Source organism: Takifugu rubripes, chromosome 17 (genome assembly GCF_901000725.2).
Source record: "Takifugu rubripes chromosome 17, fTakRub1.2, whole genome shotgun sequence".
NCBI lineage: Eukaryota > Metazoa > Chordata > Actinopteri > Tetraodontiformes > Tetraodontidae > Takifugu > Takifugu rubripes.
In genome coordinates, this window is record NC_042301.1 from 3758286 (window position 1) to 3780136 (window position 21851).

The 21851-nt window shown below is 49.2% G+C and overlaps 1 protein-coding gene across 3 annotated transcripts in view; it reads right to left on the minus strand.

Annotated features, from left to right (window-relative positions):
- Positions 1–7: 7 nt before the first annotated feature.
- The window catches only part of pkd1a (polycystic kidney disease 1a), a 39086-nt gene continuing 17242 nt past the window's right edge, over positions 8–21851 (minus strand). The window contains exons 18-57 of one of the 3 annotated variants that reach the window (XM_029851209.1): positions 21716–21846; positions 18810–21427; positions 18476–18673; positions 18051–18086; positions 17488–17787; positions 16961–17394; positions 16555–16705; positions 15470–15622; positions 14389–14529; positions 13234–13555; positions 12921–13137; positions 12499–12658; positions 12249–12401; positions 12012–12156; positions 11569–11880; positions 11388–11476; positions 10925–11243; positions 10552–10726; positions 10191–10455; positions 9834–10029; positions 9465–9635; positions 9248–9391; positions 8957–9167; positions 8742–8868; positions 8558–8668; positions 8349–8398; positions 7932–8146; positions 7768–7846; positions 7566–7681; positions 6908–7110; positions 6401–6595; positions 6186–6325; positions 5948–6078; positions 5744–5819; positions 5542–5664; positions 5264–5435; positions 4896–5186; positions 4110–4244; positions 3513–3839; positions 8–3305 (exon numbers count right to left, since the gene is read on the minus strand). In XM_029851209.1, the coding sequence (XP_029707069.1) occupies positions 2409–3305; positions 3513–3839; positions 4110–4244; positions 4896–5186; positions 5264–5435; positions 5542–5664; positions 5744–5819; positions 5948–6078; positions 6186–6325; positions 6401–6595; positions 6908–7110; positions 7566–7681; positions 7768–7846; positions 7932–8146; positions 8349–8398; positions 8558–8668; positions 8742–8868; positions 8957–9167; positions 9248–9391; positions 9465–9635; positions 9834–10029; positions 10191–10455; positions 10552–10726; positions 10925–11243; positions 11388–11476; positions 11569–11880; positions 12012–12156; positions 12249–12401; positions 12499–12658; positions 12921–13137; positions 13234–13555; positions 14389–14529; positions 15470–15622; positions 16555–16705; positions 16961–17394; positions 17488–17787; positions 18051–18086; positions 18476–18673; positions 18810–21427; positions 21716–21846 (10429 nt within the window). In that variant the 3' untranslated portion in view covers positions 8–2408. Of the gene's footprint in view, positions 3306–3512; positions 3840–4109; positions 4245–4895; positions 5187–5263; positions 5436–5541; positions 5668–5743; positions 5820–5947; positions 6079–6185; positions 6326–6400; positions 6596–6907; positions 7111–7565; positions 7682–7767; positions 7847–7931; positions 8147–8348; positions 8399–8557; positions 8669–8741; positions 8869–8956; positions 9168–9247; positions 9392–9464; positions 9636–9833; positions 10030–10190; positions 10456–10551; positions 10727–10924; positions 11244–11387; positions 11477–11568; positions 11881–12011; positions 12157–12248; positions 12402–12498; positions 12659–12920; positions 13138–13233; positions 13556–14388; positions 14530–15469; positions 15623–16554; positions 16706–16960; positions 17395–17487; positions 17788–18050; positions 18087–18475; positions 18674–18809; positions 21428–21715; positions 21847–21851 lie in introns of all 3 variants that reach the window. The other 2 variants (XM_029851208.1, XM_011612445.2) reach the window with 2 other exon arrangements.

Genomic DNA, 21851 nt, shown 5'->3' on the forward strand with positions numbered 1-21851 from the left:
CCACAGGTTCAGCTGTCAAACTCTTTATTCGACTTTGTCAAGTGCAAAAGCAGAAGTACTTTAATGCCAAAATACACAGGAAACGGCAACGAAAAACTGACACTCTTTCTGACACCAACACACATCCTACAACACGGAGACAAAGACAGTTCTGCAGGCTTTGTTAAGCAAGAATATAAAAAGGTCTTAACGCTCTAAATGGCTTACTTCAGAAACGCACTCATGTTTAATAGCTTTGGTTTTCGAGCTACAGTTCAGGGTTGTGACGCCTCTGTCACATTAACACTGATCATGACCAGCAAAAATATATACACACACCACAAAGCACCAATATATACAGAAATGTACAAATACAGACAAAGTGTCTATCAGAAGGAAACATCTCGTTTTAAAAATAAAAAGGATTTTGCTGGAGTTTAGGGAGACATAATGGGGTTTTCATAAAAATTCAACACTGTTGGCCTTTAAAATAAAGTATAATCAATGGCTTGAGTTGAGCACACAATATATTTTCATTAAATTAGTTAAAAAAAACATTTTCCCCCAGTTTTGGAATAAAAAGGATGGGTTCCCTGAGATCTGCCCACTGGATGCAGAAAATACTGGGTGTATGCTGCTCAAATTAAGATAAATAAGAAAAAAAAAAGCTATGTCTTCAACATAATACATGTACAGATGCGTCTACGTTGTAGCTGTTTAGATACAAAAATTAAAATACACGCGTTAAATATGGTATTACATATCATCTCCATTAGGAAATAAAGTGCTAAGTACATAATGGACCATCCGTCACTGTAAAACCGATCATGCAAAAATGATGCAAAAGCTTTGGCAGTGTTGATATTTCAAATACAATACGAACCTTCCTCTACGGGAACGGAGCTTATACGCTTTATATCACGCCACATCGAGAAACAATCTACATCAGAGTAAAAGTGCTTTATGTCAACCCATTTCTGATATATTTGATAACCGACACAAGACCGAGTCGTTCCGCCTGACGATGAGTGAACCTGTGTAAATGATCAATGCAAAGAAAAAGAAAAATCCTTCTTACTTCCTTAATTATAAGCAGTTTCTACTTTCTACCGCCTCCTGCCACATCCCGAACCTCCTTCATGTCGTCACTCACGTCAGATCCCAAGCACATGCATGTGATTTAAATAGTTCAAATGCTGCATGACAGTATAACAAGGTTATTTCGGGAGGGGTTATTCCCTTAAAACGAACTTCTTGATCAAGCAACAGATAATATTACTCACCATCCTTGGAAGGAATGAACGTAGGAATGTTGTGTAACCACGACAACACTGGTGGGTTCCTGTAGGTTTCCTTCTTGACATGCTGCGCGGTTTTATCTGCAACCTGAAGAAGTGGCTGCTGGGGAAGCTTATGTGTCTGTCTGTCTGTCTGTCTGTCTGTGTTAACATTGTCTCTTGTGTGCAGCACAGCTACACACCTGTTCCCACAGCCTTCGTGCATGTGCGCAGCGGCAGCGGGGGGCGAAAGTAAAATGAACAATATTGGCTGTTTAAAAGTGCAACGGAGTGTCATAAAAATGATAAATCCTAATTTTCGGAGAAAATGGCGACCTGCTAAAAATTAAAAAATAAAAAAATAAAAATCGCACAGTCGGCTGACATGAGTCGCCCAGAGCGTCAGGAATTTATCCAATCAGTGTCGACGGATGTGGTGCCTGAGGGATCACCAAGATAATCGCCCCAAGCTGAGCGTGCTGGTGTCAGAGTCCGAGATGTGGTGACATCGCCACAAGGGGGCGCTGCTGCAATGCATTGTGTGTAAAAAAAAATAAAATAAATATGAATGCCTCAAGCTATTCATATTGGCACTGAATAAAGATATTTCACACAGCTCTGGCCGCACCTAGAATATTTTCTACCAGCTGCCACTGCGCGTGTGTGTGTGAGTTTGTGCGAGCGCATATCAGTGGTACCATAAAACAATTTTCCGATGTGGCAAAAAATGTACGCAGGGTGACCAAATCAACAAAACATGTCCACATACACAGGTAAAGGAAAGATGCACATGAAAAAGACCGATTGCACCGTCTCGGCTGAGCACGCTCACGTGCTCCTGTCAGCGACACCACGTGACCTCCAGGGCCGCATGGCATCAGGGGTCGGGTTTAGTTCGAAGACTCGGGGGTTTCTCTTGGTTAGTTAGTTAAGTTTTGACTTTCGTGTTGCTAATCAACCCGGTTCCGAAGGCATCAGGTGACCTGCACCCAGCTGCTTTTAAAAACCCAAAGTCTGATTTTTCTCTCCGTCTTATACGCCTCTAGTTTACTGCAGTGTCTTTCAGAGAGTTGCATCAGGGGGCCAACCAGCAGCCCCCCCGCCCTCCTCTCATCATTCCATTTGTCCGACTGTCTCTTCCATTGCGAGTTCTCAGGGCTTTGGGTGTCCTGGGCTGTGCTTGTCCAGGTTGGGGTGCACTTTATTTTTTAGAGGCGGGGTTTTACGCTTCCTTTTGCGTGTCGGGATGGTGGTGGTGTGAGCCGGGTGGTTGAACAGACTGGAGGACGGAGGCGTATCTCTTTCCACGGGGGGGTCCCAGTTCTGAGGGTTGGGTGCGAGCAGGGGCGGCGGAGTGGGTGCAGGGGTGGTTGGAGGTACAGTGGGCGTGTTGGTCCGGGGGAGGTGGGAGTCAGGAGCCGAACGAGGCTTTGAGAAGGGACTGGAGGCGGCCGCTGGAGTCTTTTTCAGATTGGCCGAAGCGCTTCCGTCTTTTGGAAGTTCACTCTTCTCCACCTTCTTCCCCACGCCGTGCTTTTCTTTGCCCCTCTTTCGCTCCCTCCATCCGCCCGCGGTCTCCACCCTGTCGCCGCTGCTTCCCTGAGCGGCCCCTCCTTTCTCCGATCCCGCGTGTCTCCTTTTGCTCTGCGCACGTTCTAATCTGCACTCCACGTGGTATAAATCCTCTGTTGCCACGGTGACCCGGTCAAGCTGCTGCAGGAGGGCATCCAGGGTGGGGAGCAGCCTCCTCAGAGAGGCTTCAGTTTCTGCTCTCTCCCTCCAGTTAATGTTCCCCATCAATACTCCAGGACTGAGGTTCAGACCGAGACCCAGTCCAAGTCCCAGGCTCACCCCAGGGGCTTCTGTCAAACTACAGGGGCTGGAGGAAGCCGGGCGCCACGAGGCCTCAGAGCCAGCGTCGATGCTGTCAGGCGTAGGAGGGGACTCGGGAGCATCCAGTGGCGGCAAGCACAGGGACTTACAGTCACCGGTGGAGGATGATCGAGAGGGCGGCAGCTCCATTCCCTCAAATCGAACTTTATGACGGAACTAAGGGGACAAAGGAGAAAAAAACAAAACATTTATCACTAGAAATTTAAGTTTTTCTTCCTTTAATTTAGGGGTGTCTAGACCCAGTCCACACGACATCCCAGCCAGGATTTCCCTCCCACCAGGGAGACATCTGGTGAAAGCAGTTTGTGCCTGGTGGGACAGAAAACCCGGCTGGACTAAGTGGGACAGAAATAGAAAAGGTACCTCCTTGGCTCTGCTCAGCCCCATCCACATTTTGAGCCGCCTGAGGAATAACTCCACCATCTCGTAGTCCTGGAGATCCACAGCCGGACGGTACAGCTCCGCTCGCGCGCGCTGGTAATTCCTCAGCAACACCGATATCACCAGCCAGAGGAACGCCAGACGAAGAATGGCAAACGTTGTGTGGAAAACCAGGGAGGAGATGGTGTTCGAGGGCCCGGTAGTAGTCCAGCTGGCACGCCACGATAGCAGAGTGCGTCCACTGGTGCCCACCAAGGACAGACAAGTGGAGGTCACACTGTTGTAGCCATCGATGACCGAGTGAAGAAGCTGAAACGATGGAAAATACGAGGCTTCTGAACCACCTTTACCCACCAGAACAGAAGAACGAATGAGTTAGCAGAACCAGAAGAGAGTTTTTCTTCCGAATCTCCATTATTTAAGGTCCCAGCTTTGTAAATGCTGCTCACAGTTCAAACGAGCCTCTATCACGGTCTGAAGGTCAAAGGGAACTCTAACAGTTGGGTTAGGGTTAAAAAAACTAAAGGCTTTTAGATGCTCAGAGTAACAAAAGGAGCAGAAGAAGAGAAGCGGCCTGACCAGGTGGCCTGCGTGCGAGTACGCCAGCAGCAGCAGCAGCAACGCGAAGGCCACGGCCAGCAGCTCCCGGACCGAGTGGCGCAGAGCTCTGCCAAACACGGCCCACTCCCGGAGGAACCGCAGCTGGTGGGAAACCTGCAGGAACAGAGGAGGAGGTGGATCTGTAAAAAAGCACCAATCAGCTAAACGGTGGCTGGGTTAAGTTAAATAATAAAAAAAAGAATTCATTAATTGAGCCACAGGTTTGCCAGAGTGGCTTTTGCCCTGCTCAGTTATTGATCATCTCCCTTCTGAAGGTGAGCCCACACCTCCCTCAACAACCACATTTTCTTTTTGCCTGCACTCAGCACATCTTCTAAAGCACGGCGCTCTCTGTGTTCATCAAAGTAGACCCCCCCTCCCCGCTTCTGGCTACAGGAGCACGCAGTAGTTCCTTTGTGAGGGACATTCTCAGATCAGGCCCCTAAGGGCTCTCATTAAAGCCGAGCAAAACTGTGGTCATTGCCATCATCTATTCTGTCAAGTCTCTCCACAGAAAGAGTGGGTGTGTGGTTCCGGTGGCTTGCACCAACCCTTCCGTCACGGGTCGTTCTAGTCTTACAGCTTCTAGCATTGAAAACACGACTGCGCCGACTTCCAAACATCCTGCGTTTGTGCGCTCGTTGACTGGAAGCACAAATTACCTGCAAGCGTTTGGCCCACTGCTCATGTATATTCAAAGGAAAGTGTGTTAAAAATGTTGTACATTGTTCAAGCCTGGAATATCTTTCTTCGTTTGTTTCCTACCTTGAGCACAAACACGAACAGCAGCAAAGCGCTGGCGACTGTGTACAGCTGTGTCTGTCGGGCCAGGGGGTAGAAGTCTGTGAAGTCGTCGTGTGGATGCTTCACGTACTGCGTCCACAGCTGCGTGGCCATAGTGCAGCGACTCAGGTGGAGCCCACACACGGATGCCGCCAGAGCCAATTTACAGATGCCCAGAGCTCTCCAGGTGGACAGCAGGTAGGTGTAACCTTCTCTTAGGAAACCTGTGACGCCTGGTACCAGGAAATATAAAACCAGAGCGAGGAGGATGATCTAGAGGACACAAGGAAACAAAGTGAAGCGTGCCGGTCGTTGACGCCAACACTGTCGGGTGAGTTGCAGCGTGATACCGTGAGAAGGAGCTGCAGGTCCAGGCCCGTGAATGGCCACAGGGTGATGACGTGGAGGTCCATGCTGGACAGAGCCCGATCGGAGACCGGAAACTCGATTAGGAAGGAGAAGACGGCCAGGAGATTTGTGTTGATGTTGTACAGCGAGAACTCCACAACCACAGCACGGGTCCTGTAAACACAAAAAACACACGCTTGAAGCCGGTGGCTCACTTCCTTTAAAATGATCCTGCTGCATTTTTAAATTTTAAGCCCCGCCTTCATCGTGTTTTTTTTACCTGTGGTCGAGCCAGTGGTGCTGCTGCAAGGAGGAAAAGGCCTCCCCCAGGCTCCCGTTCAGCTGCAGCACGTCTCTGCTGTCGCTCGCCTTTAACCGGCCTGACCGCCACGCTCGTGGAACGCTACTGGACACAGGTGAGACAGGCGTCATAGATGTTCACCAGCAACCACACAGCCGCCTGGAATTCTGATCGTTCTTACTTCACTGCACTGATATTCCGATAATCGGTGATGTTCTCTGCCGTGCCGTCTCCGCCGACTTCCGGGATGACGTCATCTGCAGGCAAAATATGAAAAGCTGTGTCAGTTTTGTTCAGAACCGGAACCAAATGGGACATAATATCCGCATTGATATTCATGTCTTTGGATTCAGCAGACACGCGCTAAATATAAAGCTAAGCTCACTTTGCTTGTCAAAGATCTGGCGGAGCCTCAACGTGCCGAGCAAGACGCTTCCCGTGTCTCTTAACAGGGCCGAGTCGTCCAGTAGCCGTGGAAACAGCGACTGGTTGAGCCACAGCAGAACACTGCCTCGGCTAAAAATAAGAAAAGGGTTTTAGAAACCTTTTCCATGTAAAAATCGCCTTCTTAACTCTCCAGAATTTTCTTGACGGATGGTTCCGCCGAGTGTGTGAGGGTGCACCTGCTGACGCCGCGGTACTCGGGCGTGCGTAGTGCTCGTTGGAGCTGCGTGCGCAGTCTCAAGCTGTGCGCGTCCTTGTCGGAGTCCGAGTAGTTGAGCAGCAAAACCACCAACAGGAAGAACGTATAAACCAGGAAATTCTGAAAATCAAACAAAAAGGTCACCACGACGACGAGGCCGACCGCGCTCTCGTGCACCGTCTGGTTCTCACCCACCTTCAGCATGGTGTGCAGCATGTGGACTTTGCGGGCCTGCTGTCGGGCCTGGGAAAGAGCAAATCCCTGAGGTGGTCTCACCTTGGAGACACGTTGGACCACCCTCTCAACCCGAGGGAACTCCACCAGCACGTCCTGGTCCTCAGGACGCAGCCGACGCACATACACAGCATAATAGACGGCCTCACACGCCACCTGTGCAGCAGATGGGAGGCAGTGGAGCAGAGGAGGTGAACCCAGCGTAGCAGGGGTGGAGAGGAAATAATGATTTCAAACGAGCAGAAGTGCATGACTCTAAAATCTGTTCTTTTATGATCGCAGCCTCCATTGACTGCTGCTGGGAATATCTGCTAAATTCCCCATGTATTTGCCACCTAATAGCTGCCGCCGAGTCACCTGAAAGCTTTTTGTGGGAAACAGCTGCTTTATGAGGCTGAAAATGGGATGTGAATGCGGCGTGAGAAAAGCAGAAATTAATGCGCGTTAAAGAAATAAATAATGAATCACCTTTATTGGTTCCAACAGCAGGCAGGAGCACAGGAAACTGGCGAAACAGGAGAGGAGCCACAACATGGCAACGTTCTGAGTGAACCCTCGACCCGCCCACATGGACACGCCGCTGGCCAGAGCGATCCCCGTCCAACTACCCCACAGGGCAGCACGGCCGCACGAAGGGGGAAACCGGCGGGGACGGCACACATCTGTCACAACTGGAGATGAGGAAGGGAAGACGGAACAACACAAGTAAGGGATCTAATAAAGGAGGGCAAACCAAGCGAAGATACCGCGACCATTTTAATTAAAAGCTAAATTGGAATGCCTTTTGTTGTCTTAAGGTGAAAAACCTCAAAACCGTTTCATCTCCCTGCAGGGCTTCAGTTACACACACATTAATGATTAACTACAGTTTTATACAGAAAGTCGGTCTCAAATTCTGTTTTTAGACCCATTGAATTCAAAAACTCAACCCTATTTATGAAAACACACATGTTTCTGTTACCACCTTATAATATACATTTGCCTGAGATGGACACTAATGACTAGCAAACGACCAAAACTGCCTTTCAACTTTAGAACCACAGACCTTTGCCAGTGGTTAAAACGAGCACAACTGAGGTGTCACCCTGTCGCCATGGCGAGGGTACGCCGCTTCTGTGCAAGTCACCTGTGTTTGAGGTGAATGCGGTTCTTGGCGGGTCTCTTCGCACAGACTCCAGAGGAAGAGGCTCATGGTGTTTCTGCAGGAGAATCACTTCGGTCTGATCTTCAAAAATGCTCGACCTGACACACACACACACACACACACACAGACGTTGGAGAGAAAATCCAGGATAGGTGATGCAGAAATCTTCAAAGGTCCGACTTACAGGTCGGCCATCTCGCTTTCATCAGGCTGAGAGAAGAAGCGGTGTCCGTCTGTCAGGATGTGTTTGATCAGATCCTCGTCTAGGGAAAAAGCATCACTTTGGTCTTCAGCAAAACGAAACAAGTTGTGTCTTTTATACCGCAAACGATGTGTTTTTCTCCTCACCCGACGAGGTGAAGTGTTTGTGCCGCTGGTTGGCTCCATCCTCGTTGTCTGCGTTAAAGGCCATGTCGACACCCAGGTGCCTGCTGCCCTGACCCCTCTTCAGCCTGGGCAGCCCTGCACCGCACCCCACCCCTCCCATGGCAGGGGCATCGCTCAACAGGTCTGGCCAGTCCCTGACCTCCATCTCCCCTTCTGTCATGTCCCAACTTTCCACACTGAAATACAGCGGCGCAGTTAGTCTCTGGACAACCTGGGCTGTCGGATGCTTAATGACGATTGCGCAACCCCCAAAAGCCACTTTTGGATTCAGGCCCTCTTCACAAAAGGATAAATCACTGAGAGACTTTCTGCTAGCTGCTGGCTGATAAATAATTAACACTCTTTTGGTGCGCTGTGGCTGTAAACAAATTAACAAACCTCCTGGTTGATGGCGAGGGCAGGTCCACATTGGTTTCCTCCGAGTTGGTCTGAAACAGAAAATGAAGCGATCAAGACAGACACAAGGACTACTGCAGTTACAGGGGTAGAAATATTATTTTCCAACTGTGCGACTCATTTTAAGCTGTTCAGTGATTGAGCTGACAAAAAGATCAAAATGCCTGACAGCCAAGTCAGAACGACTCTACCTCGCCATTGTAAAAGAGGAAGGAAGTTCCACCCATGGAATTGTCCAGGAAATCATCGATCTCCACTGATTCCTGGTCCACCTGTGGCGGCACCTGCTCCACAGACACACACTGACATCCCAAAAGAAATATTTAGCTACATGTTTGGTCTCTAGTGGGTTCAACAAGCATCGCTTCTACGTACCTTGCTGCGGCTCATTCTGAGCAACGTGAAAACGAGCAGGTAGAGAGGGTACGCCACCAGACAGGTGACCACGCCCACGGCCACCGTCTCGCCACTGAGTGAAGCGAACCTAGACACAGGTCGCGGGCTGCGGGGCAAAAAGAAAACAGTTCCGTTGTCAACACAACGCAAGTGAGAAGAAGGATACAGCAAGAGAAGAGGGGAGATTATGACACCTGTATCTCACGTCCACCACGATGCTGTACCACAAAGTGTTGGCCAACAGCAGCAGCTGCAGCAGCAGCGCGCAGCAGGTGGCTCTCTGCAGGCGCGTGAAAGGGCTGCGCGGGGGTCTCTGGAACAGCGACAGCCACAGGTGGCTCTCACACAGCGCCCTCTGCAGCTCATATCTGAGAAGACGTGGCAGCTGCAAAAGCATAGCCTCTTCTGAAGGGACAAAAAGGAAGCGATTGTGTGAGCTAACAGCCATGAACCATAAAATGAAACTACAGCAAGCCAGGCCTTACCCGAGGCCTCCACCTCAATCTCTACATGCCCGTCCGTTTTCTCATTGTCAACAGACAGCCACTCCTCCACCAGGAAGTAGGAGCTGCTTCCTGTCTGCAGATCTTTGACCAGGACGTACTGCAGCATCCACGCTGGGGACAAACCTGGGGAGAAGATCAGTCGATGGTGATCACATCCGCTTCATTTGCTGATTGAAGCCTGCCGCGAGCTCGGTACCCTTGTTGTCGTGCCAAATCCGCATTTTCCAGACGTTGCCCAAGCTGGTGTCTGTGGCGATATGAAAGATGTCGAGGGCATTTCGCGCGAAGGATCCCCTGCTGTCAAGATGGCGGTGACCGCTGCGGCTCTCGCGTCCATATAAACTGATTCCCACGTGAGCTGTGGTGCCTAGAGGTCCAGAGAGGTTAAAAACGTAAGTATCCTCAGTCACTATTCACCTCCGCTGCTTTATACATTCATACTTTTTAATAGCAATAGATTATTTTTTGAATGTTTTACTAGAATGGTTCTATATTTTATGAACCACTGTCTTTTTATGAATTTTATTTCTAAACATGGCCAACAAGGGCCCACATTAAAACTCACCAGCCCCTCGGCTCCACCCAGTCTTGACTTGAATCTCGTACTTAAAGAGGCCATCGCAGCCACAGAGTGGAACCACCGCAGCCCGACGCAGATCCAGCTGGTCCAGCTTGTGCAAAATGGCTGCTGCCACGACATAAGACATTAAGCCCAGCACGCACACCAACAGGACGACCAAGCTCGGCGTACCAGAGCGCTCCTGAGCGAGAGGAAAAAAAAAGAGTTTACGGCGTGCGTTGTGACGCAGGCTGCCGGGTCAAGTCAGTCTGATACCGTTTCATTATTTAAAAAATGTTAAGCTTCAGTGCGTTGGATGAATAAGTGTATATTTAACTGTGTGCATCAGGTGCAGGTACTGACTGGGACCGTGAAGCTGATCGCATTGGCCGGCACGAACAGGCCCGCAGCGAATGCGGTGAGGTGTCTGGTACGGCAAACGGCTCTGCTGGCGTTTGTTTCTGCCAGGGGCACCATGCCATCTGTCCGCCACTGCTTCTCGCTCTCACTGAAGTACTGGCACAGAGAGGCGAAAACCCCGACCTCCAGACGGACGCCGGCGGCCCCGGAGCCGGATCCGCAGGCCGTGCTCACGTTGATAAAATAGTCCAGCGTGGTGTCGTACAACCTGCGTGACACAGAGCAGGGGAACGAGGTCTCGGTCAAACTGAGGGGAAATCTGGCTCCATCCATCCATCCTAAGCGGAGTAGGAAAGACTCTTACTCTGGCGACAGGAAGAAGGTGTATTTCCTGTGGTCCAGGTCATGACCCCTGGTCATACCGAGCGTGATCCTTTTCCTGTCGGTGCAGTTAAACTCGTTGGGTTTTTCATGCGAGTGCAGATAGGCCGTGATGCTCAACTCCTCTGCCTCTTCCCTCTTATCCTGGAGACCGACATCTGAGGAAGGGAAGGAAAAGTGGGAGTAAATAATTCAACGCAGTGAAAAACACTAGAGGACTAAATAAACAGAGACAGCAATAATAATAAACAGACGCCATTTGTCATTCATCAGCAGCGCTCTCATCTGGTTGCGATACAGTTTCTTCGCCCCACGTGCGCACGTGTGGTTACACAAAAAGAGGAGCGAGCGCTCACCTTGTAGAGAGGTGAAGTTGAGCTGCACAAAGAGCCCTGCGCGTCTGTTGGTGTTCCCCATGCTGACTCTCACAATGACAGAGTCACAGGAGCTGATGTTCACCGCTCCTGCTGTCGGCACCCCCCCTGTTCCAGCACCCTCGGGACCGGTCTCTGCTCCGTTACTCCCGTTGTTAACGGCGACCGTAATGGCTAAACTGTCATCCAGTCCAGAGATTGGAATGTGGGTTCCGTTTTCTGTGCGGAACTCCATGGACGCCACCTCGGTGGAGACGGTGTAGTTGGCCACATAGTTGAAGGGGAAGGGGTTGGATTCCACCTGATGGAAAGAAAAAAGTAGAGCGTGCAGAGAGCGTGAAGACAGGAACAGGATGTTCGCTTTCAGGGTTTCGTGCAGAGTCTTTGGCACCAGCGGCCATTAAATTTGGAGAGACTTTAATGAGTTAGCCGTTTTCTGGAATACCTGGAACAGGAGCTGCATGACGCTGCGTCCTGCAGCGGCTTTGCCAAGACTGTTGTTGAAAGCTCTGGGAATGGAGAACAGCTGGCACTCTGGAAAAGGAGGACGGTTCAAAACTGATACAAATTATCTGACAGAAAAGGCCTGTTAGTGAGCTAATGAAACACTAACTACACAAACCCACCTGGACTGTTGTTCCCATGGTAACAGAGCAGGCTCTGAGGGTCTGCCAATTTTCCAGTTGCAGCAATCTCAGCTCCCTTCAGCACCAGCGGCTCCTCGTTAAGGACGCGGGCGTGCATGAGGATCAGCATGAGAACCGAGGATAAGCTGTACGCCTTGGCCGCCACTCGCAAGGGGTGCGGCTCCAGTGAGGGGGGAGAAGGGTCCAAACCTCCCATATCCTTCTGGATGAACGAGGGCGACGGGGAATCCACGTACGGCGGTTGGTTGTAAGACTGGGATGTCGATTGGCTCACCTGATGGATCAAATCACCTGGATGGACGGGAAGGGGGGCACGAGGAAGAGGAGATTGACGGACCTATCTTTAGCCTGTTGAAACAGCAGACTTTGCTTCGTGGGTCCCAGTTGTGCTTAAAGGCTAAAGCCAGGACACCCGTCCTTACCCATAATGTTCAGAATGTTGTCGGCTATCTCAGTCGGGGTGACGATGCCCTGTTTGGTGTCCGTTTGCAGGATCTCGAGCATGGACTCCAGCTTGTTCAGAGTACTGTTCTGACACTCCTCACAGATGAACTCACGGCTCACCGCCTGGAAAAACACGTGCAAATCAGCAACGGTTAGCTTCCCAGCCCTTTTTTCCACCCCAAATCTTCTTCTCTGCCATCTACCCGCTTGCTCACCGTGCACTGAGCCAACGCCGCAGAGGTCTGCTGGATGTCATTAACGGTGGTCAGGTCTAGAGCGGTCAGAGCTCTGGTGATGTTGTTGCGGACCCTCCCTCGGTAACCACGCTCAACCCGTGACACTCGCACAGATTCTCGTGTCTGCTCATACTGGGAAAGCAGATTTAAAAACGGTCCAAACTGTTACTTTACAGGGAATTTTTTAAAAAAAATGACTGTCTTGATGGCTGTTGGCTCATCGTCCTACCTCATTGAGGACAGTAATAAGAACTAGGGACAGCTCTCGGACCCGTTGGAAGTCTCCTTGATCCAACAATTTTTTGAGTTTGCTGTCTATCAGGTCCGACAGCCAATGAGGAAGGCTGCTGTACTCGGGGGGCGGATCTGGCAACACAACCTTGATGGTCCTGGACACAAACACAAAGCTCTGACATTTTGTCTTCTACAACTAAAACAAGACTCACATTACAACAAAAAAAATATTTAAATGAGGAAGGAAATGGGGGAGATCAGAATTTATCCACATTGCAAAAACTCTAGATCCAGTCCTCGAGGGCCACAGTCCAGCCGGGTTTTGTCTACCTGGTAGGACAGAAATCCTGTCTGGACTGTGGCCTTTGACGACTGGACTCGGCACCTCTGCTCTAGATGAACGGTGGATATATTTACTTGTTGAGTGCCCTAATGGCCGCTCCCTGGTGGTCTTCCACCGTGATGAAAACAGACACGCGGTGTTGGGCTGAGCTGAAGCCTGGAGGCAGGAAGGCTGAGTGCTCTGGGCTGCTGCCTCTGTACACGTAGAACTCCTCACAGTAGTCGTCCCTGCAGCGGTTCACCAGCAGGCTGTAGAGCAGAGGGGTCTCTGAGACTCCCAGATCACTGTAACCTAAAGAGAAGAACGATGCACCAAACAAGAGAAGAAGAATGGTTTAGAAAAGACATAACAGAGGTTCTCCGTTGGGAGATAGTCCATCCGAATTACCTGAGCAGCTGAACTGCACTCGGTCCAACAGCGTTTCTATCCTCCAGACTTCATCTTCTTTGTCTCCGTGCTCCTGGCCGGTTTCCCCTCCCCTCCTCAGGTGACACTCTCCACCGTCTGGGGGCATATTGTGGTGAAGAGTGATGGAGGCAGCTCCCTCGCCGTCCAGACTGTCATCGGTCACGTGGAGGGTGAAATTGTAGGACTCCCCGAGGTGCAGCACGCCCTGCCGCAGAACCAGGTTCATGCCGCCGCTTCCTGTGGTGGTGGAGGACGAGTCCAGGACCAAAGTGTCGTTCTGAAGCGTCACGGCACTCCAGCGCTGAGAGAGAGTGAGCCGGCTTTTAGTTAATGGTCTCGCGCTTACAAAAAAATCGGGATGCTAAAGTCTTCTCTAAATATGTTTAGTCCATAATCTTTGCATTTAAGTGTCGTCGCTTTTAAAGTAGACAAGGATCCCTGATTGCGCCAGACATCCACCTCTGGAGTTTTTCATGAGTCTAGACTTAATGGAGTCACATGGAGCAGATGATAGAGCAGAGCAGGAAGCTACAATCAGCAGATCATTTGATGTCTTATAAAGAGCAAAAATCAGTCTTCCACTCCCTGACAAGACGCATTAACTGAACTTGTACCCATAATTTTAATTTAATTACTGAAACATAAATCCTCATAATTGTATTAATTTGTACCTTGATAATAACATAATTGCTCCCACTTGACTCATTTCTGTAATATTGTCCCCTCTTTAACAGCCTTAATTAGGTGTCAGATTTTATATTGCAAAGTCAAGTGGCCACATCAGAGCCTCCATGAATCAACACTATCCACACGTTACAGTGTAGTTAGAATTACAGTCACATACCAAAAGTCCCAGAAACATAATTTTATAAATGAGATCAGCATAATAATAAAAAAAAAATCCCTCCGGCTTTAAGTGTAGCCAGCAGGGTTCATTATCATATCCAGCATTTCCAGCACTGTTTTGCAGCCATAGGGAGCTTCTGATGTGGGAAAGTCCAGGGACACAACAAGATTTGGGATTATAAACAAACATCTGCGCTCCGGTTCTGCGGACGTCCTGTTCACACCCAAACAGCTGCCTGAATCTGACCTCGCAGCAGAGGATTGGTGAAGGTGAGTGTGTGCTTTTACCCCGCGGTGAAAGCCCTGGCAGTTAGAGCAGGTCCCTCTGAGGTAGACGTACGAGTTCTGGCTGACCTCATACAGGGACTGGGCCTTGCAGGAAACACATTCCAGATACACCATGGGAATGTGACCACTCTGGACAAGCACCTGCAACACACAACCAAGCAGGATCAATGTCAAATTGCAGCAATTCCACACAGATGGGTGTTTGGTTGCTGTTGATTGGTGACGGATGAACAATGGGGAGCAAATCACAGCAAAACGAAAGCTTCAATTGGGAATTTCTCCGTATGCTTCAGCTCGGGCACAGGATGGCTGGTGTTTCCATCAATGACGGTGCTACATATACACTTCTCTGCCTCTGTTCACTGTGAAAAACGGCACAGTTAGACTGTCATCCCGCTGTCGTCGACGACAACAATGAGTCACTTTTGACGCACTTGACATTTAAATGCTACAGTAAGATACTAGAATTATCACCCCTTTGTCGAGCATGTCGTCACCGCACCGTGAGGTGAGCTATTTTTATGTGTCAATCATTTTTCCCTTTTTATATTCAAAGTCCCTGTAGAGCAGCTGCTCCTTGATGCCCAGCAATGTAAGGTGACGTGAAAATGTATTCTAAACAGTTTTTCCCCATCTACTCCGACTACCTCAGATAAGACACTCAAAACAACTTAACAGGCCTGCAGTTAGTATAGTTTAAAAATGGCCCCCTGCCCCATTCCTGCCCCTGAAATGGTGCAACCTTCAGCCAGATGTTCTCTCCATTAACTCTGGTTCTAACAAGCCGAGACTGAACAGCATCCGTCATTTGTAAGTGGTTGAAATAAGCCTTTGTAAATGGGTGGGTTAAGTTCCATTTAATAATCATTAGAATGTAAGTGGGTACAAGAGGAGGGGGGGGACTGCTGAACAAATATGTGTTGTGGGGGTTGATAGGCATGAGTGTTGAGTGGAACTCTGAAGTATGTGTGTGTGTGTGTGTGTGTGTGTGTGTGTGTGTGAGTGCTTGTTGGGGGGCTTCCTACAGCTTAGCAGCGGCCCTGAATCAAAGTGTGTATGTTAATGTTTGCATTGCACATACCGTCTGTGTAGTGGACTCTGGTGGCATCCCTTCTTTGCCGATTGACAGTTTGAAAGTGTACTCAATGCCCGCTTCCAGCTCAGAACCAGAGATTCCCAACACCGGACCTTTGGATCCCAGGCCGAAGCTCAGAGTGGAGCAGTGTTCTGGACCCTGTCAGCAGACATCACAGGTTGTCTTACGCAACAGCAGCAATGACGTTTAAAGGAATGGCAGATAAATCTCGACGTAATCTGGCTAAACAGGACATTTAATCACAAAACCGGGAATGCGAGGACAAGACATTGTTAATCAAGTTTTATGTAACATTTGCTTTTCCTTATACTGTAATAGAATACAAGGTCTGGGGAGAATGCAGCTTTTCATCAACCGAATTCCTGCCAGATCTTTTTGTCCACCTTTTATCATTTTTGTCATCCCAGACTCACAGCGTCCCATCCTTTGTGGTTGTGCTGTTCTCACAATCTCATTGTGCATGTGTGTGTGTGATCGTGTGTGTGTGGAGCAAATCATCGATTGTAGAATGCTAACCTTATCTGGTAACTCATCCTTGTACTTCTATCTCTGTGAGGACTTTCAGAAACTTAATACATTAGCCTGCTAGTTACCCTAAACCCCCTAACCAGCCTAACTTACCAGAACTCTAAACCAATTCCAACCTCAACCTTTAAAGTTGTGGGGCCAAAATATCCCCACTTCAGAAACATGTCCTCACTCTACTAGTAGAATAAGTGTTTTTGTACTCAATATGTAGCAAATACAAGGACGGACACACACGCACACACACACACGCACACACACGCGCACACACGCACATAAGGCTCCTGTTAAGGCCAAACACTGGAAAGGAGCAGAACAGCAAAGAAATCACTCTCCAAGGGTTGATAACATTATAAAACTTTTCAAATTACTAGCACGAACTGCATCTATTCAGCTTCTTTTCACACTGTATTAAAACATCACTATATAGGATATACTGTATATAGGACATCACTTCAAAATCATGCTGGTTAGACAATGACCGAACCTCACTTCATTCGTGCAAACTCTATTTATCCAGTCCAACACGGAGGATGTGGCTTTACCTTTGAGGTGCTTTGACACTCCCAGTGATAGTGGAGGAGGGACTGGTTGTCAGGGTCCATGTTGGGATCGTAGGACTGCTCGGCACTGAGCTGCAGGTCCTGAGTTCTGGACCACACCCTGTAGGTGCCCCCTTCTATAATCGGCATCAGTCTTAAAAAGAAAAATGTTATCAACATGAGTAAAGTGAATGAACCTCATCTGTCGACTGTTGTGCCGAGAGAAAGAAGACTTTCTTGTGCAAGTCGGTGTAATTTCAACCCTGTGCGCTCGAGAGACCAATTGCTCACAAAAGAAGGGAAAAGATCCATACTTTTCATTAAATGCATATCAGCAGGGAGCAGATATACGTGTCGTTGGGTGGATATACACAAGACAGAGATCGTTAAAACGTGTTCCTCCACTGACCGGGCAGCCATGACGCCAAGCTGTAGACAGGCGGCTTTCTTTAACGGCACGTTTTCATAGGACAAGGAGAACACCAGGGTGTAGTTGCCTGCCGCCAGGACCATCTTAGGGAGCGACAGCTGCAGCCGCTGCACATCCACCTCCGCTGGCAAAGGAATTACTGGGAAAGACCGAGTGGCCCCGTTCACCCGCCCAGATGCAAAATGGGGGTCATTATCGCACGACGGTGCTGAGAGTATCTGCCAGAGGTACTGGGCTCCATAGCGCAGGCATCCTTTAAGATCCACGCTGGCTTCCACCAGAGTGGGCTGGGAGCGCCATATAGCCAGGCGGGGGGCTTGGACCACTTGTACCTCAGGCTCCTCACACTCCAGCACACTGACGTTTATCTCAGCGTGGGCCGAAACCCAGCTCACCAGGTTACTGCAGTTCACCTAGCAATGAGAAGGGAAGAAAAAAACAAACAGGATTTCAACAGTTTTCATGTAGACCACTGTCATATTGATGTAGGTGGAGGAAAAACCCACCTGGACTCGGTAGTGTCCCGGGTGCGTGTACTCATGACCCACGGTGGTGTTGTTGGTGTGACGTGGAGCTGAAACATCTCCAAAGATCCACAAGCAGTCCATGAAATTCGATTTGGGGGTGACCAAGACATTCATGGTGACCATTTTATTGACGAAAGTGTCCTGAGGCAGCGCGTACAAGACGGCGTCCACCAGCACATTCTGCGCCAGCATCTGTCTGGTGATGTTCTGAGCATGCAGCGCATTTATGGCTCCCAGGTAGATGGTCAGTAAACCCTCCTCTTCTGCTGTGTAGGACACCTGGATTTGTGAGATTCTAGTATGTCAGTAGATAATTACAGTTTGGCTCAGACTACAGGACAATTGGGACAATTAGAGGTCTGAATCATTAAGCCCAGGGATGTCCAAATCCAGTCCTCAAGGGCGTTCAAGACAGTTTTCTGCCTGGTAGGACCCAAAACCCAGTTTGAACCACACCCTTGAGGACTGGATTTGGAAATCTATGCCTTAGCTCCAGAACTTCCTGACTCAAAGCTGACCGGAAGGGATTGTGCGTATCTCACCATGGTGCCAGCCCCGAAGGATGGATTAGCTCTGAACTGCCAAGAGAGCATAAAGTCACCCCGATTTCTATCAAACATCCTTAAAATTTGGGATTTCAAAATCTTTGATATCATGTCAGGAGAGTGCATCCAGCGTCAAATATTAAATCTCCAAAGCAGATTTAACTGCGCAGTTTTATAAATGCCACCTTCACTGGGGACAAACATTGCTATCTGTGCATGTGATCATATGAAATGAGTTCACTGGAGGGAGTCTGTTCCTCTTTCAGGGATAACGATGATAATGAAGTGATGTTATGTCCGCGCACGAGATTACAGAGAATAATCTCTTAAGTCTGTGTTTGCGTTCTGTGAATTGAACCTAAACGTCGGATAAAATTCCTGTAGTCTGAGCTCAGTTTGAGGCTGAATCTGGGGGATCTCACCTCTTTGCCCATGTGTGTTTCCTTGTGGAGGTGATGAAGATCAAACGTCCACAGGAAATGAACAGGTTTCCCAGTCTGGACGTTGGCAACAAACACTTTCTTTTCACCGACAGCGATGGCGGCGCAGCTATCTTGGATGGAAAGTCCCCGCACCGGCTCCATAACCTCAATGTGGAGATTCCGCCTCTTGCAGCTAACCTACAGTGTCACATTTCAAGGCATCATTTATAAAAAAAAATGAATATTATAGTAGTACAAAGGGGTACATCGGTACATTGTAGGTTAATAATATTAATTGTACTCTTATGTGATCATGAATCTGGTTTGACTTTACCTCATTATAAGCCGTGAGATTCACCATGTAGGTATCCACCCTGCTGAAAGTGTGGACGTAGGTTTGGTTGGGTTGAAGGACGACAGTGGCGTCCCTACTGATGCTGAGGCTGAGATTGACGTTTGTGCCTGCCACCAGGGAGATGCTGAACTCCACTTTCTCATTTATTGCTGCGATCTTCTTACTGGCCTTGAGCTCCAGGCTGAAAATTCTCTCCTGAACAAAGAACTCTCTGGAAACCACTTTTCCACTCACGTCGTTGGTAGCATTTAGAGTTACGGCCACTGTTTTAGGCTTTGGGAAAGTCACGCAGGCTTTCTTTTGCATTTTGGACATTCCGTCGATCAACCACGACCACGTCACGTTGGTTCCCGTTGACACCTCACCCTGGAGACAAACGCTGACATCGGTTGGGAAATAATTCTGCTCTGTAGCATCAGCGCTTGTGATCTTCAGCCCGGAAATGACCTCCTGCACGCTGACAATCTCCGATCGCACCTCTGAACTGACTTCATTGAAAACCTTGACGGTGACTTGCTTCTGGCCGGCACTGGTGAAGGTGTGGCTCATCCAGGACTTGCTCCACTGCAGATCATCTCCATTAACAAACCAGCGGTACTGCAGGTTCGAGCCTTCCATATTCAGCACCGTCATGTTAATCAGAGCGTTGACAGCAACTGGGTTGTCGCTGATCTGCAGCTGCACGTTCCTGGCAGGTTCCAGGAAGTAGATGGTTCTGTTGACAGTGACCTGGCCCAGGAGGTTTGCTGCCTGGAGAAAGATATCACATGGTCCCGGTTTTGAGGGATTCACCTTCGCTGTCTTCCCGGTGAGGTTAAAGATTGAGTTGTCAGGTTCGTTCTTTAGGATGACGTTCCAGGTGAAGGTCAAGTTGGTTCCTTCCTTAAATCCTGCGTGAAAACGAACAACGCGGTTGGTCTCAAAGTAGCACCAGTCCAGCTCTTGTACTCCACCTCCTCCTCCTTCTGCAGTCTCGACAAGAATCTGGAGTCCCTCCAGCTCACGTTGCACAAACAAGTAGATGCTCGCTTGTGCTGCTCCTACATCATTTTCCGCCGTCACAATGATGTTGAAAGTGCCAACAGAGCGAAATGTGTAGAACATGGTGTTATTACGAAAGATCGGGGTACAGTGGTCGCACAAAATCCAGGAGAACCGAACAGAATCGCCCTCATCCATGTGGGCCTCAAAGTGGACTGAGGTGTTGAGAGGGACGTTCACCAGACTGGAATTGATGGTCAATCCAGAGACCGAAGCCAGCACCGCGACAGGTACAGTGGTGTGATTCTTGCCGACCCGATTGGCCGCCGTCAGAGTAATATTGTGGAGTCCCGGCGTGTTGAAAGTGTGGAGGATGTTCTGACCTTTGAGCAAATTACCGTGGCCAAAGTTCCAGAGGTAAGAGACATTGGACGCTGAGGAAAATGCAGAGAAATAGTAGGGTACCCCAAGGGTCAGATTATTGTAATGGGTGCCATTGTGCTGAAAGACAACTGCTCCAACGGGCGTCAGAACCTCGATCGAAATGCTGCCGGTGGTGTTGGAAACGTTATTAGAGGCAGCCACTGTCACCACGTAACACCCTGGGTTATTATAGGTTTTCACTACATTCGCAGGGGCGTGAGGGAGAACAAGGTCCTCTTCTCCCCCAAAGTCCCACTCATAAGTGTAGTTAAATTCTGGCTCTGCTCTGGCTTGGAATTGGATCTTCTCTCCAACCGCAAAGTGTGATTTCTCGGCGGTGACACTGATCTTGGTTAAAACCGGCTGAACGCACACCTGGGTAACGAAGTTGGCCTTACTTACTCCACTGGTAATGGTGAGAGAGAGCGGATGCGTCCCATTTCCGCGGTACGTGTGTGAGATTCCGGGGTTTCCGTGGTGCGTCTCATTGGGGCTTCCATCGCCGAAGCTCCACTCGTAAAGATAAGACGATGCGTTCCCAGAAACCCGGGCCCGAAAGTTGACAAGGGCGTGCTCTCCGACACATCCTGACGGCTCTATCCCGGCGACTTGAAAGACAAACACCTCCACTGGTATGATCGTCCAACCCGAACTCACGGCATTCATGGCAGTTATGTTCACTGTGAATCTCCCGTCTTTGGCGTATTTGTGCGAGACCGTTGGCTCAGACAGTGTGTAGCTCTTCCCGTCGCCCATGGAGAAGGTCCATGTGATGTTGTTGCCCGATGAGAGGTGAGCTCGAACAGTGGTGGCGCTGTGGAGCTCGGTGGGAGAGGAACTCTCCGCTGTTAGAGACTCTATCTCCTCATATGCAAACATCTCTGTGCATACCGCTGTAGAGCTGATGGTGTTATTTACAGACACACACACGTTAAACGGGCCGCTCTTTTCAAAGGTGTGCGCCACTCGCCGACCCTGCAACAGTGCAGAACCGTCTCCAAAGTTCCACTCGTAATGAATCCCATAGGGTGAAGGCAGAGGGTGAGCTTCGAAATCAGCCGTTTTCCCAGCAAGGAGGAGACTCGGCTCCGTCTGTATGTCGACACGCGTGAGGATGCTGTAGACGCTCATGTTAATGCTTCGACTGATGTTCTCATAGCGATTGGAGACTGACACTACTGCCGTGTAGATGCCTGCACAGAGGACCAAAAAATGGGACACAAGCTGCCCGTCAACATCCAACATTTTCATACAAACAGGTATATTGACTGCTGTCATCAGAAGGCCAAAAAAAAAATTAACCAGTCACAGAAATTACAACAATGTGAGAACATAATTGGTGCAATTGTTGCGTCTGGATGAAAATAATATTTAACACGAAATTTTTAAATGTTAAAAAGATTACAGAGCAAAAAAAAAAAAAAGCTTTTGAAGAATAGGAGGTTTGTTCGTGATTTTTAGTGGTGCTGAGAGACTCGTACCTGGCTGAGAGTAGATGTAGGTGACATTGCTGCTTAGGAGGACCTGATAAGGCGACTCAGGGCAGGTGAGGGAGGAAGGGTAGGGAGGCTTGTGTTCAAACTGCTCATATCCACCATCACCGAAGGACCATCTGCA